The 19866-nt window shown below is 36.2% G+C and overlaps 1 protein-coding gene across 14 annotated transcripts in view; it reads left to right on the plus strand.

The window, feature by feature from the left end:
• PLEKHA7 (pleckstrin homology domain containing A7) overlaps positions 1-19866 on the plus strand; it is a 170209-nt gene that overhangs the window by 128481 nt on the left and 21862 nt on the right. For 7 of the 14 annotated variants that reach the window (XM_050336356.1, XM_050336362.1, XM_050336354.1 and 4 more), the window contains 10 exons: positions 264-442; positions 2156-2650; positions 7795-8311; positions 10428-10514; positions 10895-11014; positions 12812-12865; positions 15810-15890; positions 17895-17963; positions 18130-18210; positions 19016-19165. In XM_050336356.1, coding sequence (XP_050192313.1) covers positions 264-442; positions 2156-2650; positions 7795-8311; positions 10428-10514; positions 10895-11014; positions 12812-12865; positions 15810-15890; positions 17895-17963; positions 18130-18210; positions 19016-19165 — 1833 coding nt within the window. The remainder of the gene's footprint in view (positions 1-263; positions 443-2155; positions 2651-7794; positions 8312-10427; positions 10515-10894; positions 11015-12811; positions 12866-15809; positions 15891-17894; positions 17964-18129; positions 18211-19015; positions 19166-19866) is intronic. The other 7 variants (XM_050336367.1, XM_050336361.1, XM_050336365.1 and 4 more) reach the window with 4 other exon arrangements.

Genomic DNA, 19866 nt, shown 5'->3' on the forward strand with positions numbered 1-19866 from the left:
TCCTACTATGAAAAACAGAAGACACTGTAATTTTAGGTTAATAGTTCTAGAAGGAGGCAGAGGAATTTCAGTAGAAATTGGGCTGCCCTTTGAGTTTACTGCGCTACAGCCCATTTTGGCAGTGTGATAATTTGCCCCAAATTCAAGAAGCAGCCAAAGAATCTGAAAAGGGTTTTTTTTCAGTAAATTTTTTTGGGGGAGGGGGGGAGAAATGAAAGAGCTGTTCTGATTTTTCTTTCTTATTTTTTTTTTTTTCCTCCCAGGCTGTTCATACAGGTATGAGGGCATATATTTATAATAAGAATTCTGTTATTGGCTCTCAGGCAGAGCATTCAGGGATGCGGACATACTACTTCAGTGCTGATACCCAGGAGGACATGAATAGCTGGATCCGGGCTATGAACCAGGCTGCTCTTATGCAAACACGCTCTTCACTGAAGAGGCAAGTTCCATACAGAAGCTGTTGGCTTTTTAAATTAAATATATGTTATATAAACCACGTTTGAGTTGTATCTTGGAAATCACGGTGATTTCCGAAAGTGTTATTTGGAAATACGTGCATGAAACTCATTCCCTTTTTAAAGAAATAATTAATTTTCATTCACATTCTGTTGCAAATCATTTGCACTGATATTAAGTAGGAAAATCTGGTGTTTGGTAGTTGTGTGTACATCAGATTGTGTGCTCACATTTAGTGACATGGATTAATTTCTGTATATATATATATATATAATATTTTAGAGAATTGCAGTTAAAAAGTTACAGTTTCTGTGAGCAAATTCTTACACCTGTGAGAGCCAATTGGCATCCTTTGGAGAGATAAGTAAAAGAGGAGGGACAGAAGTCTAATGACTTGTTTCAAATGAGCATTTAGAACTTGGATTAAAGTGCTATTAAGGGGGGAAAGAATGTTAAAGATGGGTAAATCATAAGTGCAGAGGGTTAATGGATATTAACTAATTAATGCATTTATGAACTGATTATGAACAAATTCAGCTGTGCCAAAACGTGTTTCCAGTTTTTTCCTTTTCTTAAAATTGATGTAGCCTTCTTGATGTTTTGACTTTGAAATTTGATTCTTTCCCTACAACTGCATGTGAAAGAAGACTCTGAACAGTGAGACAACCCTGCTTTTAACCAGCGGGGCTGTGAGGGTTTAAGTGTCATGTGCATTTTCTCAGAGTATCTCGCACTGCTGCTTTCTTTTGGCCAGTCAAATAAAGCAAAGGATCAACAACTCTTCCAGAGCTTTGCATCCTGTATTAAGACTTTATGGATTTCATTTAAATTTCAAGTAACATATAACCTGGTACCCAGATTTTTCTTTATCTTCTTTACAAGGACAGGAATAATTAAAAGAAACATTGAGGAGGTCTGGCACATTAGAAGTATTGATCCAGTGTCCTTCCTCTTAAGTAGACTGTTCATTTCTAAGTAGACTGAAGTGAAAACAATTGTGTTACTCAGAATTTGCCTTCCATAAAGAAGCTGAACTTAGTATAGTGTGTTCAGAGTTTAATATTAAGATTTCTGGTGTGGAATTTTTGAAATATTTAGGCAATAAGGTAAATAAGTAAACTAGGGTGCACCTGAAGCATGTGTTAGGAGCAATGAACATTTTTTTTTCTTTTTTTTTCCTTCTTTTCAGAAATAGCCCTCCTATTAGAAATTCCCTGGACAATTGTATTGACTCAAATGTAGATATTGCTCTGTTCTCTTGGCCAGAAATGACTAGTTCCTAAAGCATCTACAAAGATATGAAAAGACTTTTTTTTATTTTGCAACGAGCAGTTGGCAGTTTGGTTTTGGTTTTTTTGGCTTTCAGTCTTTCCTAGGATAGGAAGACTTTCGCTTTTACAGCTTTTTATACATAATATTATGCAAGTTGAATGCTTCTTTTGACAAAATTAGTATTTTCAGTCATTTTTACAGATGCATATAAGTAATTTCTGCTTCCTTGACAACACTGTAAAGGTAACTTTTGTCTAACTGGGATAACAACTGAGTTTTGCTGTACATGTCTGTCTTAACATGTCAAATATATCACAGCCTGCAGAAGGTACTTCTGTGGGTATTCTTTCTGAAAGAGTGATGAGATCGCATCAATTTTTCACAATTAAGCAGTGTTCATTACTGACATGTATTTTCTTTCCAGAGAAACTGCAAAAGTGGATCAGCAAGCTGTTCCCCAAGTCAATCATGTGGATGCCTGTAAAGAGTGTGTGAAGGCAGAGAATACAGATACAAAAGAAAGTTATCAAAAATCAGCTGAAATGCTTGGATATGATAAGCGTGAAGAGATAAGAAGAGAAAAGGAGGAGGAAGAGCGTTACATCCACAGAAAAGGAACTCTGGAAACTAAAAAGGGAAAGGCCAAGCATGCGTTAACAGAAGCTGATTCATTATTTCCAGACTTAACGAATGCATCGAAGGCATCGTGGTCCCAAGTAGCTCAGCCTCAGCCAGCTGAGAAGAATGGAACCCTTCCTAGTTCATTAAGTGTGAGTGCTGGCCTAGTGGAGCAGAATGGTACTGGCTCATATAAAAGAGGGTTTGTTCCCAGAACAAATCCAGATAAGCAGTTTCAAAGAAAAAGTAACATGGCTCAAGTGGAACACTGGGTAAAAGTCCAAAAAGGAGACACAAAAAGGTTAGTAATAGGCCCATCTTTAAATAGATTGCCAACTGGCATTTTCTTAAGCTAAAGGAAAATATGTGTTAGTAGTATCTTTGGTGCAAATCAGAATGATACTTTACAGAGACAATATATAAGAAAACTTACTTTCTCCTTCAGTGCAGAATGGTAGTTTTCAGGCATTTATCTCATGGGAAAGTTAATACGGGATTGGCTAATCAAATCTCTTTATTGTTGTCACAATATTGCGAACAGAATAAGTGAGAGTAGCATGCTGGGGTTTTTTTACTGTTTTTAATCACTGTGGATACTTAAAACTTCTTAAAATTTGCTTAAATTTTGAAGAGCCGGAAAGTGAAGTGCAATTCTCAGTTACCTCATATTCATAAACAACTGCACAGTATAAATTATAGATAATTGTTTGTTTTCCACTTAAAAGAGTGCTGATTGCTTTTCTTTTGCCTTCTGTTCCTGTTCCAAACATCCATTCACTTCTCTATATCAGATCACTGCACTAAGTCACAGTGTGCATCACATATTGAAAGGTCTCCATATATTCATTTAGTTAATGCAGAGGTGCTAGGATGTTCCCATGGTCTCCAGGATTCTCTTTTCCCTTTTCAGTCCCTGAAAATTACATAAATTGCACCAATAGGAGGAATGCACTCTGGAATGCTTTTGTAGTTTGAAAATCCCATAATTGCTTTACTTTTGAAGTGTGCAGTCAGATTAAGTACCAGTTGAAAAAAATGATGTGATGTATCTATGCATCTGTTCAGAATGTCACCTCATGTCAAGGGGCAGGAAAGACAGTTGGGCTTGATGCTCCTTGTGAGGATTTTTCAAATATGCTTAATGTACTGAATCAGTGTTTTATAAATTTGCTAAAATTTTATTAGAATATACACAAATAAGAGACATTGGCATATGGTTTTTAGGAGGAGGAAGACATTTTGGGCATTTTTTTAATGCTTGTTGAGGCTAACGTTTGTCACTTCAGAGCCAGTAAGAAATTTAAGACTTGCTAATTTTGTGTGAAAGTCCATTTTTCTACTCTTTTATCTTTGGAATTACCGTTGAAGAAGCTTTCTTACTTTTTGATATTACTTAGCATTCTGATAGACTGCTAGAGTCAATTAACTTGCATCTTTTTGACTTGGATATAATCAGTGCTACCCAAAAGAATATGACTTTAATGAAGAAAGGTACTTGGTAAGTTAGTTCTTATTACACACATAGATGTATTTGTCCAAAATAATATAGAAAACTATCGATCTAATTAGCTAATGTTTAGAAGAACTTCTGTTGGTGTTTTTTACATCAGAAGTATTGGCACTGACAGGCTTGACTGATAGCTAACTAAGTATTGTTTGCTTCCACATTAGTCTTTCCGGTAAATTAACTTTAGGCATGTATCAGGTGTAGTGTGAAGATAGTGGTATTGCAGGTGCCAGGTTTTTTTCTAGATAAAGCCAGCTACCTCAGTTGGAGCTGCTAAATATTCAGTGAAACTAAATTTATTTTTATATATATATATATATATCTCAAAATGTTCTATTTTAGCTCAGTTGACCTGTTTTCTTTGTCTTTCCCTGCAAATGGCATTATATTTTCTGTGTGCAGAATGAATTGCACATTACCCTCCTGAAGATTGATAGATCTTTTAAGTGGCACCTTCTCTCAGCCTGCTGAGGTTGTTGCAGTGTAGTTAACGGACAGATAGAAGTGGCATGTTCGTTGTCAAACATCTTCTTGATTACAGGATATAAAATTTAAGCTAGAGATGATAATTTGATTGACATTCCATTTTGATTTTAGTAAATATTAGTGGATCAACTAATTTCTTAATACTCCATGTTGACTCTTGTTCCAGCTGAAATGTTACAAATAAAGAACCTCTGAGGCTTCAGAAGCCTGGGTAATTTTTGAACACAGAATGAGTACAGTTTTATCTGTGTCCTGGCTCAGGTGTATACAGATGCAATGCTTACCAGCAAGTTCATTATGATGAGAAAGAACTCTTTCAGCTAGAACCTTTACACTAATACAACATTTGTTCATAGAATTATTTACAGGAATTGCACCTTTAATATAGATCTTTATATCTTTCAAATCGATATTTTACTTCCCCTCTTTATAAAGCACTTGGAACTGTTTGCTAAGTTGTAAATGTTGGCTGTCACTTGAGAGATACACCTCTCTTAGTGAACTCTCAGCTGCACTACAGTGACATTCAGTGTAGTCGTCTAATCCCACTCTGTTCTCAGCAGATGGGAATACCTGCTTTGGTAAGGTTCATGCTAGCCTTTGAGAGAGATCTTGAGAATTGGAAGAAGGTTTGAAAGCAGGCTTTCAGGAGATTTTGGTTTTAAGTACTTAAAGGTCAGGACCATCAAACAGCAGCTGTTCAGAAATTACTAGGTTTTGATCTGGTTCCAGTGCCTGCATAGACAGTCACTGCGTAATTGTGAAGAATTAGCTATTTCTAGCAGTTTATTTGCACTTAAAAAAATATTTAAACCTGATGAAGCTTAATATTCCCCAGCTAAATGCAGTCATGTTAAGACATTTCCTTCCTTGCAAATGCAGTGTTAAAACATTTCTTGTTGTGCAGAACTTTCTGTTCCTTCCTGCTTCGCGTAAGGAAGAAACATTACTTGTCTTTGTTAGCTTCTGTGCATTTCCATGAAAGGCTATAGTGTTTCTAATAATAATACTTGTTTTCTTTTCAACATTTATTGTCTCTTTTTACAATATCTTCTGTGTAGTTACTTCCCATTGCAGGCCCCAAATGACTTTCATGGCCAATAATCATATAAAATGTCATCAGGCCATTTATTCACTCTTCAATGTCTGCTTTCTTTTTTATGTTCTTTATATCTCATCATTCAAGAGAGAGAGATTCTCAAGAACAGCTGCATTTGCTCATTTTTACTCTTAATCCCTGAGAAAGCAATTGTCCATAATCCGTTGTGGACTAATTTGAGTCATTTGGGACATTGTTCTTTTTCTAGCAATTAATGAGTGCCTATTTTTATATAATGCAAATTATTTCTAAGGGACTGAAACCTTGTGTGGTAGAGATGCCACTGGCTCAAAGCTTGTCATCTCAGTTTGAGGTTTGTCCCTATTTCATGCACTGACGAAACACAACCTGCCTGTGTTTAGGCATTTGCTCTGAGTATGACACATGACTTTTGCTGTAATGCACATGCAGCTTTCTTCTCTTGTCTAGTTGGCTGAAATATTGCATGAGTCTTCCCAGCTGCTCTTATCAGACAAATTCATTCTTTTCTAGGAGAAGGGTGTGATTCCCCCTACCCCCAACAAAGCTCAAGGAGTCTTTGTTTTCAGACTGGTTTTGCTCCTAAAGCTGCTAGCCCTGGTGACTTCACTGACTACCATTAATTCCATCTGATCTCGATAGTTTACCCTTTAATGTCTAATTAGAAAATAACCACACACAGATGGTTCGCAACATTCAGCAGTTTGCTTATGCCTTCATGAGGTCTCCACTAGGTTGGAGTATGGGAGTGGTCAAGCCCTCTTCCCTGTTTTTCCACAGAGAAATTGTGAAAGGGCTCTATCCTAATTTCATGCTTGCCTCAGATGTCTTTTCAAAACATTATCCACTCCAAGCTTTCTTAGACCTTACTCCTGTCTAGAGAAAATACATTTCTACCAACTATCTACAACATGATTTTCCTGTGGAAAAAAATGGGCAGCAAAGCACAAAACATACAAAGTACATGTGATGTAGTGAATTAGACAATTAAGAGGTTACATGACCACTGTATGCTGATCTTTGAGTTACCTTTGTTCATACCACCTGCCTGCTTTAACCTTCATTGTGAAATCTGAGGTAATGTCAAGGTTCTGTGGTGCAGGGCAGTTACTCTGCTTTCTGGCATGAGGAATTATGTATCCTCTCAAGAGCATCCATATTTCAAGACAACCTGACAGTGCCAAATCCTGCAAGTATGAGGAGACAGAGGCAACTACTGAGCAGGAGTTACTGGTAGCAATTCTTCTCCCCTGCTTCTGTTGTTCTTGGATGCTGAACAAAGACTGTTCTTTTCCATCCTGCCCTTTCTTTCATGTGGAATTCCCTGCATTTTCCAAACCATGAGGGTTCTCTCTCGTGCAGAGTGAAGTTTATTGAGTGGAACGGTGAACGTGCTTGAGCGTTTCTTCAGTTGTGTTTTTCTGGTTGTTTTTATTTAGTTTTTGTAATGGTGCTCTGTAGCAAGTCTAGCAGAATGGTTTTCTGGTTGGAGATTCTGAATGCATGGGTGAATGACTGCAAGTACAAAACCCCCAGATGTTTGACTGGAGAATCAGAGCTCAGACAGAGGCAGGTTCTTATGCATGAGGCTATGGAAAGATTTTTACTTCAAAGTAGGGGGGAGCTAACTACAGTTTGTCAGAGCTTTTGCCAGTTCTGTCTTAACTCTTTACCTGCTAAAATATTTAGTTTCTGAAGTTTTAGTGTATTATGGGTGCAGTACTAAATCCAGGATCATTGCATCTCTTTTATATTCCAGTTTATCATTGACTTGTTGTAAAAAGCTTTGTATTGATAAAACAGTAGAACCAGTAGCGTTAGGTGAAAGTAAAACATACAGACCTCGGGACCTGGAGCAGTTTCTTGCCTTTTTTTGCTTCATTCATACAAACAGAAATTATCTGAGATATTCTGTGACTGGTGAGATTTCTTCTTGCACTTTAAGATAATTTTTTGTAATGAGCATGCATTTGTTTTCGTAAACTGCACCACCTAGTGGTAAACGGGCTTTCGGGGAAAGGGACTATTTTAATTTGTGGATTTACTCTTTAAACATAACAATAATTCCTTTCTTCATGTTCTTGACTTTCTTTTTAGTCTAAGTAAATGCTACCCTCCCTTTAGTTTATTTCTAGTAGTTCATCCTAGGTTAGACACTAAATTAAAAGCCTGTATTTATACAGTGTAACATTTTTGTGCAGGGTGGATTTCGTCAATATTACTTTGATAATATTTCTGTAAATTGTTTTAAAATTACTGTTGTATGTTATGTTTTGTGGCTCCTGTGCTTACGTCATTAGAGATTTTTTTTATCAGTCACTCCCTCTCATCAGTGTATGCTAAAATTTACACTTTTCTTCCCTTCTCTTTGCAGCCTCACTTCTGATCAGACTCTTACACGTCAGGGTCCCAATCCTCCTTTTCCTGAAAACTATCACACTTTGCCAAAGAATACCAGGCAGCCTTCAGGGAGCTCACCACCACCAAACCGCAATTTGCCGAGTGACTACAAATATGCACAAGATCGTGTTAGCCACTTGAAGATGTCCCAGGAGGAAAGGAAAGCAAATAAGGATGGAACTGTTTGGCAGCTGTATGAGTGGCAGCAGAGACAGCAATTTAAGCACGGCAGCCCCACTGCCCCGCTTTATGTAGGTTCCTCAGACTTTATTGATCGTGGTAAGTCAAAAAGTTCATTAGATGTTCCACGATCAATATCTGTTCCACCCTCTCCATCCGATATTCCTCCACCTGGACCTCCAAAAAACTTTCTCCCAAGGAGACCACATACTCCTGCAGAAAGGCTCACAGTTAAACCATCTGATGACAGACAGACTGTAGACGTTCCTTTTGCTGGATCACCCAGGAAGATAAGAAATCATGCTGTAAAGGTTTGTATACATATAAGTGATTTCAAACTATTCTGCATGTGGTGCCATGGATAATTTATTTAGTTATGTTTCATTGCATCCTGCCTTGTGTATGAAAGATCGTCTAAGTTGTAAAAGTTAACACAATGAATAATTTTCTCATCAAGCTCTTACCATTCTGATCATTTCACATTTATTAATTCCTTTTGGTTAGGAAAGGGAAATTGGTGACATCACAATGGTTTGGAATACTTTTATTAAAGAACTCAAAGGTGTATGTTTACATATATAAAATACACAAATGGTAGTATTTTAATATATAGAGTAGGCAGGCAAGAATATAAAACTCAGCAGGATGAACTCTTCCTTGATTATTTATTTATGCTTATAGCTTTAAGTGTTTGCCATGCCTGCTTTCTCTACGTGTTTAGCTATTTTAGTTAGTCTTGCAGCTGACTCAGTTTCAAGTTATGGCAAAAAACCCAGCTATTTTTCATGCATTTGGTAGTTTAGGTCCGTTGCAGAGCCTTTATTACTGGGCTAACCAAAATCAAATAGTGCTGGTCTGAAACTTTAACCTTCTCCATGATTTCAGTGTGGCTTTTTTTTTTTTTTCTGGGACTGTTGTACTTATCCAGAGGTGACAGAAGTTTCCCTATTCGGTATTCCACGTGGCTCTCTTTGCCTAGGGAATTTGGGGAAATTCATGATTGAATCAGTGAAGGGTTGACTTGTCTTGGTAGCTCTTATACTGGAATAATTAGTAGTGAAAGCCTCTGTATTCACCTAATTCTCTGACCACAACCGTGGACTCTGGTAGGGAAAGTATTTGCTAAAACAGAGACTTGTAAATTCAGATACCCAGTGTGAATTCAGGACCATGACTTCAGGCTGCAGCTTTGTGCACAGTCTGGGTTTTTTTCCAAGTGTATATGTGGTGTAGCTGATGGGTGTCTTTCAGCATTTATAGGTTTATAATATTCTGTCACAGGATTAAGTAGTCTAGTGATGTGCAGCACTGGAAATTAATATTTTTTTAACGCCTGATTATGTTCTACCACACATTGGTTTCTCCATGTGTAAGTGGAAGGAGCATTACATCCCTTACGATGGCATGTACAGCAGTCTTTTCCCTTCCTGTGCAATGTAGCTGCTGAAAATTTACTCATAAAAATAAAGCTCTTTTTATGGCATCCTGGCTTTACCATTACAGGGAAATACAGTTTTTCTCATAATTAAAGCTTCTCTGTGGAACTTCTGTGAAAGTTTCTAGAGAAAAGGGCTTATGTTTTTATATGTAAGCACACAGTGTCATTTTACATTTAAATCTGTATGTCTGCAAAAATCTGTGATACTCCACACTAGCTATAATGCTTTATTAAATTCCATCCAGTTACACTTAAAAAAAAAAAAGTAGAGGGAGAAAAAGGCAAAACAAACCAGCATTTAGTGAAGTTCAGAGACAGGAATAAAAGTGTATCATGAGACATTTAGTCTGCCTTTGAGAAAGCCGTAAAAGTTCGTACTTTAAGAGAAAGATGAAAGAATGGGTGTGCAGTAGTTTTCATTTTATAAGCAGAAAGGGGCAGATCAAATATGATTATTAAAAAAAACCCCTTGGTATTAATGGAAGCCATTGCCACAAGGTGTCAGTCATGTCAGTAGCTTAGTGTTCCCTGGCTAAAAGAGAACATTCACCGTTGTTACGGTGTGGAGTACAAGCCTGCTGTTGGAGGGCATAAGCCAACCAGCCTTTTTCTGGGAAATGTTAGGTGGGGGGAAGCTTTATGAATGATTTTTTTATTTGCTGGAAGCCACTTTGCACGTTCTGCTGAAGCACCTCGTACTGCCAGAATCCACTGATCTGCCCAGCATCACGAGTGCTAAATTTTCAGTTGTTCATTCGTTTTACTTGTGTGTGAAAGATGATGCAGGTTGTTGATTATGTAAGTTGATGATTAGGTTTTACTTAATCATCCAAGGTTCAGGCTGGCCTGTGAATGTTACCCTGATCTAAGCACCCTGGGAATTCAAATAGAAAATCTGTGGCAGAGGTGCATTCTGAGTTTTCCCTCAAGTGCAACAATACCTGTCACTTGACACAGTCCTTCACAGTTGTGGCTGTGGCTTCTTACAGAGCTCCACTCACCTGGACCGGCGCTCCATGCCTGCCATGGGCTACATGACACACACCGTGAGCGCACCCAGTTTGCACGGCAAGTCGGTAAGTGGAGAGCACAGCTCCTCTTCCTTTTTGTGTCCTCGTAGCATTGCAGTGAAGTTGTAAAATCCTGCTCAGTACTCTTGAATCTTAACTTTATTGTTTAAAGCATAAATAACTCGAATGAGAACTTAGTCTTAACCACTCCCAGTAAAGCCTGTAGGAATTCTGCTGTTATCTGCGGCATGACCAGGGGTGAGCTGTCTTGTTATTACAGGATTCAACTTTTATTATGTTTATTTGACCAAATGCAGAGTTAATTAAATAATTACTTAATCATGTCAAGTAACTGCTTTCTGGGCACTGAGGTGAAAAATGTAATTATAGTTACTCTCCCTGAAGACTGCTAATTTCCTCTTTACAATGTGTCTAAATACCTGCAGCCCGAAGAGCTAACATTGCTTCTCATTCGATTAAGGAGACATCAGGCTAAGTTGGCTAGTATAAGAAATTACACAATCGCACAATTACTGCAGCACTTGCCAACTAATTCCACCTATCAGGTCAGCTGCTGCGTGGCTCATCTGTGCACTATGACATTTTGTGACTCTGCAGATGCTTCATTAGTGGCATGCTTGAGTCTGTGCTTTCTTGCCCATTCTTTGGTATTCTACAGTTCCCAGGTTGTTTGTGGTTTTTCTTTGCTTACTGTTTTTGCTATAAAAGATGAGCATTTTAAGTTATACGGCGCCGGTGCATATGTTTCAAAGTGTTATTTCCTTCTTACACTATTTCTGAAAATGCTGCATCTTCAGAAATGTGGGTTAAAGTACTGAGTAAGTTCATTCTAAAGCAAAACCATTTCTTTGTGCTGCTTTCATGATGGGGTTGGCTCCCTGTGCCACATGCTGCATCACCTGCAAATTGAAATGCATCAGCCAGTTTGTACATTCATATGAGCTTGTAACTGTGTCAGTTCTGCAGGTGATCACTGGTTCATAAAAGCTCAGGGGCGTCATGGATTATCAACAGTGCTCTTGATTGCACTGGTGTTATGATACTTGTAAATGTGAGATCAAAGAGAAATGTATTTATAGAGCTCTCTGGTTCCTATTAGAGCATCAGAAATGGAGCCACCTGGGAATGAAATGTGGTGACTTCTTGGAATTGGTGAAGGCTTTGGCCCAAAGCTAAAGGAATTTTTTTGAATTTGAAAAAGTTTCATTTCCTGACTTACCTCACCTACAGAACAATTGCACTAAGATGGGCGATAATAACAGGGATTTCTCCAAAAATGGGCAGACTTTCTAGTCAAGTCCTCAGCCAGACTTACAAGCTGATTGGACAGAAATTTTAAGTGAACACCTCTAAAGAAATGCAAGTGTGATCTATTGATTTTATGGTGTAGAGGGTTTGGTTTTTTTTCTTTTTTTAACTACACATTCTCATTGGCTCAAAACTTGAGAAAAGATAGAGTTGTGATTTTCTTTTATTCTAAAGTTAAGTGTACCCAGGATATAAAATCCTGTCAAAATAGCAGTTAAAATTCTAGGAAGTTTGCGGCATTTTGTCTGACTACAAAGCACATTTTCTACAGTTAAACTTTATTTTATTCTGTATTGCAAATACCACTTTTGAAAAGAGGAGAATTAACTTTGTTATGACTTCTGTGCATGCTTTTCTTGAAGTGACTGTAATGAAGATGATGCTAGACCAATATAACTATAAAATTAAGCTGATAGCAATTACAGCTGAGCCAAGGAAAAATAAGGATTGAGTTGAATGCTATTACTGAAAAGACAAAATAGATTCTCTAATCATATATTTTTCAGTATTTTATTCACAAAACTTACTTCATACTTTCCATGAATAAAGGAATTAATATTTTAAAATGTGTATGAATTGCGATCAAAAGTATTCTAATGATTATCATATGATGGTTTCTAGTTACATCTGACATTATTGGGTACAAATCTTTTCTTCTTCCCCCAAAGAGGCAGGGAGGACATCACCATAACTTTTTCAGTGAAGGAGTAGTCAGTAGAAATTGATCTTGAAAATATAGCATTTGAAAATGTATTGTTTGAGGTAGTTCTGTGTCTCATTAGAGGTGGAAAACAAAAATCTGTGTTTGGGGGGTTGGTAAGTAGTAATATTCTTGCAAAATATTTTGCCCATTTTTCAACTGTAAATAGCCATATGCTGGTGGAGCAAATGTGCTTTTTTATGTACTTCCTACTCTGTTATTTTGTTCCTTCTTTCATCTATTTTCTTATATATAACCAAACCAAGTATTCTGAAATTGTTTCCAAAATTTAAATGCATTGCATTGTTTTTTCCCCTATGCACTTTACCTGAAGGCTGATGACACTTATATCCAGTTGAAAAAGGATCTGGAGTATTTGGATCTAAAGGTAAGATTTTACAGGTGTATATTTCCTTTTTTTTTTTTTTTTAACCCAGTTGTCTTTTGTGTATCATCTCTGTACCTGCAGGTTTTCAAGTCACCTGCTAGTCAGAGGCAGAAACCATGTTTTTTGCCTCACTGTCATGCTTAGAATATTGAGTGTCTTTTGGGTAGTGACCGTACAATTAAAGTGCAAACACAGAAAATGTAGTTGCTTTAGTTTGTAGGAAGAACTTGTGTTACTGGAACTACAGATGAATGATATGTGGGTTTAGGGAAATCAGATAAAAAACCAGTTTCAAAATGTTTCTCTGCTGTAGCATTAGAACCAATATGAAGTCAACACCTCTTAAGTTAAAATATGTGTTATTTTAATATTTTTCTCTTTATTCTTGAGATGGCTTTTTATTTTTTTTTTATAATATACCATATTTATAATGCCTTGTGCTCTTGTGAAAATGTGGTGATTAATTAGCACCTATCATTATTTTCGTGTTATTACAACTAAGAGATTTCAAATGCACTCATCATCCATCCATCCATAATCAGACCAAGTAATGTTATGAGGTATTGTTTTAAAGAAAAAGTAAATAAGATATTGAGCATCATATCGTCTGTCTAAACTAAATTACTACTGTATCTGGTCCACTTGATGGTTGGTAATTTGAAAGCAAATCTAGACTGCTTAAGATCAGGTATTGAAGGGGAAAAAAACCACCAAAAAGGTATAATCATTTCGCTTAGCAAAACAGTCTGCCACTTTCTAAGGTGTGTAGGATGTCTCACCATATATAAATCATAGGATGTTCCTGAAAATCAAGCTGGAGGGAAATTTGGCACCTTGTTCTCCATGTTGTTTGCATGTACACAGTTGATGCCATAGGGTATTGCATATGTGCAGCTAATGAGCTGACTGCACCTATGAGGTATTTCTGTTTTATCTGATGTTTTAATTGCTAAACATAGAACCAAATATATAAATGGAAAATATTAGTAATACATTTTATACATACATATAATATAATGTCATATATATAAAGGTTTAATATTTATCATATAGATGGTATATGTAGTCTAAATTATCAAATATGTAAACTGTTGGAATCATTAATATACAAATTTAAAATTGGTGGGACACATTTAATTTTAGGCCTTGTCCTTGGTTTGTTCATGGCTTTGCCAAGTGTAACTGCATCCCAAACCATCAGCTGAATTTTATGACAAATTACAATTTAACAAGTCCTACCAGTTGAGAAATTATTAATAAACACAGTGTTTTGTCCATTATAAAACACAACAATTTTCGCGTTAAAGGTGACCACCGTTCAAGCCTCTGAAAATTTGATATGCTTAGCAAAATTATTAGGAGGCGTTTTTAACTTTTTAGCAGATTCTGTCCAGATTGATTTGTTGCAGCCTGGGATATGAGGAATTGTTTGGTCTCCCAGAAACTCCTCCTGTGCCTTCCTGTGTAGCACCTAATGAAATCAGCCAGGAAGAGAAATGTATGGTGGCACCTGATCTTTCTGCGAAAAGAAACTTAATGCTAGCGTTGGTTCCCTTTTGAAAATCTTGACAGTCAAAATGTCAAGTGTGTTTCCATAGGAATGATGTAATTTTTCAAAATGGGCATTTCTTAATGACCTCCTTTCAGTAGAGGTCCGGAAATTTAAAAATTCCTGTCAGGTTGCTGAGAGATTGAAGACCTTGTGACGCCTAAGAAGGTGTCTTTGTGTTGGTTGCCACTAGATGCAGAGATGCTTTTTTTTGCAGTATGAGGAAAAAAGAAGAGTGCACTGTATGAAACTAAGCAAATTATACATTTTTTTTAGTAAGGGTAGAGTATGACAAATTCACAGTAAATCCATTTAAGACAATGAAGGCTTAGATAGGAAGCCTGTTAGTTCAAGACTCTCTTTTGAGTTCAGTAGGCTTTGAGTGAGACCCATGCTAATTAAACAGTTTCAAATAGGACTGAAGATTTTGGAACTGGAGTTAAACTTTTTTCTTTTCCATAAATCTCTTATTTCTGAAGATTTCTCTTCGTAGAGGTTTTGAAATACAACTTTACAACACGTAAATTATGATTAAGCACTTAACTGATTAGAGTAAAGCAAAAAAACCCTCAATTTACCCCCAAAGATTCTAAGATGACTTTACAAATAAGGTGAAACACAAATGGTGAAGCAAGCTTCCCTTTTTTGTGGCTATTGAAATGAAGTTCAGGCAGGCTACAGGAGGAATGGTTGGGCAGCCTCATGTCAGAATAATTTACAAACATTCCCTAGCAAGTTATACAAAATATGGATGAGGAAATCTAGGAAAATTTGTGTCATTAAATATAAATTGTGCAACCAGTTGAAGCAAGTCTGGAGACCTCTCAGGAGTCCTGCTTCATTCTTCTGCAATCAGGCTGTAATATCTGAAGCTGTTTAGTGTCTGCTGCAGTGGAAAGATGTTTCTAGTGCAAGCTTCTGTCACTTAGATAATGAAGAATGCAGCACACAGCAGGTATTTGTTACGGGAGGAGGGATAAAAGTGAAATAACATTTTTCTCTGAGGTTTTAACTGGGTTGCTCAGATTATCAGTATAGAGAGTTCTTGGGGCAAGCATCACTGCATATTACATGACAGAAAATACCACGGTGTACTGAAACTGCGACTGGACAAGACTGAGCAAATCCTGGTTTGGGTTGTGTCTTTTAATGTGTGCTTTGAAAAAGTAGCAAAGTCTTATTGTTGTATGAAGAATCTACCCACACTGTGAGACAATAGGTGGATATCCAGGGGTAGCTCCTGTCACGGCAGATGGTGTAGACCATAAACCTCGAGGATGGGTGTGACACAGGAGCGTGTGATTACTGCTGCTCGTGGAGCTTTGAGTTGTAAAGTTTGGGGGTTTAAACCTTGGCATCTGTAACAAGCTATTACTAAACTTTTGTTTGAAACAGATAGAAAATAATGGACCTCTGATCAACATGATATACAAAGTGCTAAAGAACTCAGCACAAGGGTTACTATCCAGTATACATGTAAGACTGCCTGCATCTGAAATGTGCTCATCCCATTGCTTTTTAAAGTAGCAGTCAGTGTTTTCTGGCTTTTATAGGTGTCTTATGGTAAACAGTAGCGCTTTCTGTAAGATTTTTGGGTTTTCTTTTCTTTTTTTTTTTTTTCCTTTTTTCCCCCCCCATTTTGGAGTCTGTATGCAAAATTATGGCTGACCTCAGTGTTTGGTTTGATTTTGAAAATGATTGTGTCAAGTAGTGACTCCTCTGTGAAATTTTGGAAATGTGAAAGCATGCTAAATCTTCATTATGTTCTCATGTTCACTGCTTGGTAATGAACAAATTCCTTACAGTTTTGGTTATGTAAGTTAAAGTATCCCCAGAATCTGCAGATTTGTTTTTATGTTAATTCCATTGCTTTGAAAAAGGCTTTTGCATTCTCTTAGCTTGCAGGTAATTAAATATGCAGAATTATTACTTTGATTGCTGGTATTTTATATTTGTATTTAATTACATTACTATTATATATATGATTTAGCATTTAAATAATTCCATTAATACTTCTGAAAGAAAAAACTCACATCATTGTTAAAAAAGCAAATATCAAAAAATTGAAAGTTTTGAGAGGTAATAAGTGCTTTTGATTTTGATGATGAGGAAGTAACATTTCGCCACAAAAAGGCACATAATAAGTCTTTAAATGGAGCCTGCCAGTGGAGAAGACACTAAACATAAATGATGACCAGACTCTTCTGTTTTAAATCTGCTTTGTTATTTGAAAACACTGTGTGTAGATGACTAATTTCATATGACATATTAGAGCTGAGATTATATCAAAGACTTATCTACAGTAAGAGTAAAATATAATTACTTTTAAAAAGCGAACATGATCCTGTAGGTGACTTAGGTTAATAAGTAAATATGTAGCTTCGAGCCTGGAAATTGCCATTCAGTCAGTAAAAAAGCAAACTACCTCTTCTACCACTCCTACCCCACCAGAAAAACCAACAACTTCTGCTCTTATATTAAAACCTCTTCTCTTATATTATCGAAGACAATATTCAGGTGAATTTTTCTTCATGAACTCTTGATGGTATATGAATAGGAATATGCTGTATATGATTACTACTAGACACCAGGTGTTTCTTTGGTGAGATACTATTTGCTTTAACGAATCTTTAAAATTATTCTAATCTAGTAATATTAAATCATTAGATTTTCAAGCTTTTAAACATGTATGATTAATGAGCTGTATTACATTGCTGTTTTCTTAATCTCATTTATTCACCAAAAAAAAAATTATTCACCTGGATGCATTGGAAATAATAAACATTTCTACAGAGATAGACATGCCTTCATTTTAAGGTTGCTCTGAAGGTTGGAAGTATAATATAGTATTGTTTCTGTACTGATTTAAAAACTGTGTTATGTGAGAAGATAATCTTCTCAACCAGAAATGGAATATGAAACCAGTGATTTATGGAATGAGAGATTTGGTACATTATAAACACGTCAAAATAGATTAATTACATTTAATTCCGCTATAGCATTTTTATAGCATTCTGTCTTTAATAAAATTTACCCTGTGCTGAGGAAGATACTGTCCTTTGTAGAATGAAATACTTGCCAAAAGTTGTATTTTTAGTCATTAATGATTCTGCTATTCTTGCAACCATGCATTTAAAGGAACTATTCATGTCCTTTGGCTTCAAGAAAGCTGTTATAGCTGAACTGTTAAAACTACTAGATTTCGCAGAAGGACCTTTGTAACCATAGATAGCTGGGATTATGATACTTTGTACAGAATTATAAACTACTGTAAGAGTTAAATAGGCTAATATAACTAGTAATTCTTTCTGTTAGCACTCTTCAAAAACTAAAGCCAGATTTGAAAAATAACTTGTACCCCAAATTTGATTAATTTTTGTTAGTAACCATGAATACTTAACAAAACTTTTCATTGTTGAAGCATAATCAGGTTTTAGTTTGCAACAAATCTCTTATATTTTTAAAACCTGTTCCTCTTAGGTGACAGGACGTGACACATTAAAAGAAAGAAGTACAAAACCTGTCAAGATTGCAGAAAGTGATATTGATGTAAGTATCAAGCACTAATTCAGAGCCTCTTGCATTGATTTCGTTGTTTCTGTTGTGCAGTTGTGTGTTCATTATTATACTTTTGGGGGTAAGATATTACAAGTGGATACTTTTCTGCCTAATTTTTAAAATCTAATGATATATATGTATATTATTTCATTTCCAGGTGAAGCTAAGCATTTTCTGTGAGCAGGACAGAATTCTGCAGGACTTGGAGGACAAAATAAGAGCTCTTAAGGAGAATAAAGTAAGGAGATTGAAAAGGGCTTAATAAAGTAAAGCAACAGCTTTTATCTAATCATAAAATATGAAATTACAAACAAAAATTGAATTACTGGATTCTTCTTGCACTTGTAGTAGCTTTTCTTGGACATGTGTATAAACTTCTATGAGAAAAAGAAGTGGGTTTTATGTTAGGAGTGATTACCAATTCTTAGAAAACATGTTTTTGAAAGAGAATGTTTTAAACCCCTCTGCTTCCCTGCCTGAGAGCTGTAGCTGTCAGTAAATTAAGATGGTTCAGAAAACAACCTATTCTAAAATGAAAGTACTGTTCAGGTGGATCCTTCAGAAGAGCTACTGTGCAAAAATGATTCCATGTTACTTCCTTCTGACTGAATGAATTGGGCCTGCTTCATATTTTAGACAATATTTTAATCCTTCATATGGCTAATTCAGTTATAACAGTGAATAAGAACCTGTCCTTAAACAAACAGCTCATGCTGGGCTGTTACAGTTCTATACTGATTCTAAATCTGTAAATTACAGTTTCATACAGAGTGTAAATAGAAAAATTTCCTTCTCGGTGCATTGTGTTTTCCACAGGTTGGGCTACTTAATTGAAAGAATTAATGGAAATTATCAGATAATTTTTGTTATAATAGGTAACTAAGGTGCTTGTGCTTTTTTGTTACTGTTGGCCTCCTAGTCTCCAAAACTAGGAGGCCAGTCCTCATTGGGAAACTTGTGGCATGGAAAACACATTTGATATTACTAAAAGTAGCTGCATAAAATTCCATGTAAATGTTGTAAACTTACTGCTTCTTCCCTAGGATCAGCTGGAGTCTGTTTTGGAGGTTTTACACAGGCAGATGGATCAGTACAAAGACCAACCACAACATGCAGAAAAAATATCTTACCAGCAGAGACTTTTGCAAGAGGATCTTATTCGTATTCGGGCTGAAATATCCAAAGTTTCAACGGTATGTGTTTCTGGTTGCTTCAAGAAAACCATCAATAAAGTACCAGTTAGAGTAAAACTGTATTGTTCATTGGGTAGGGGAGTTAAGTCCTGTTCTGAACAGTTTTGGTTAAGATACAGGATACTAAACCGGGTAAAAAAAATTACACAATCTCTCCAGCTTTACTTTTCAATGCTCCCTGCCCCCACCAAAAAAGATGACTCAGAAAACTTTTTTATGTCTCTTTATTCTACGTGTGGGCTTAAATTACAAATATTTCAGCTAGTCCTTTGAAAATAAAAAGGTGATTCCATGATACGTTTCTAGGGCAAAAAGAAGTGGGAAAGTCTGTTAATATTTTAGTCAAAGTTTACTATTGATATTATGACTCAATAAAATTAAAATGTAATTTAATGTTGCATTTTATTAGTAAAATTATTTCTAAGAATTGTCTGTGAAAGAGAGCATATTAAACCTGGTTGATGTGTATTCGCTCTATTGTTCCTACTTTTTAATGAATATGGGACCAGCTCTTTGTAAAATTGTTTCTAGAGTTGCATGACCACTTTTCCTGTAGTAAGATCTGATCATTAAAACACCAGGATTATACAAATATATAGATACAGTGGTTTGTGCCTATAGAAAACATATGACTTTCACAGTCAGCATTTAAAATGTAAATGTGGGTGTAAATATTAGCAAGTTGTTGTAATAAAGGCTGT

Source organism: Myiozetetes cayanensis, unplaced genomic scaffold (genome assembly GCF_022539395.1).
Source record: "Myiozetetes cayanensis isolate MyiCay16 unplaced genomic scaffold, myiCay2020 scf6-25, whole genome shotgun sequence".
Taxonomy (NCBI): Eukaryota; Metazoa; Chordata; class Aves; order Passeriformes; family Tyrannidae; genus Myiozetetes; species Myiozetetes cayanensis.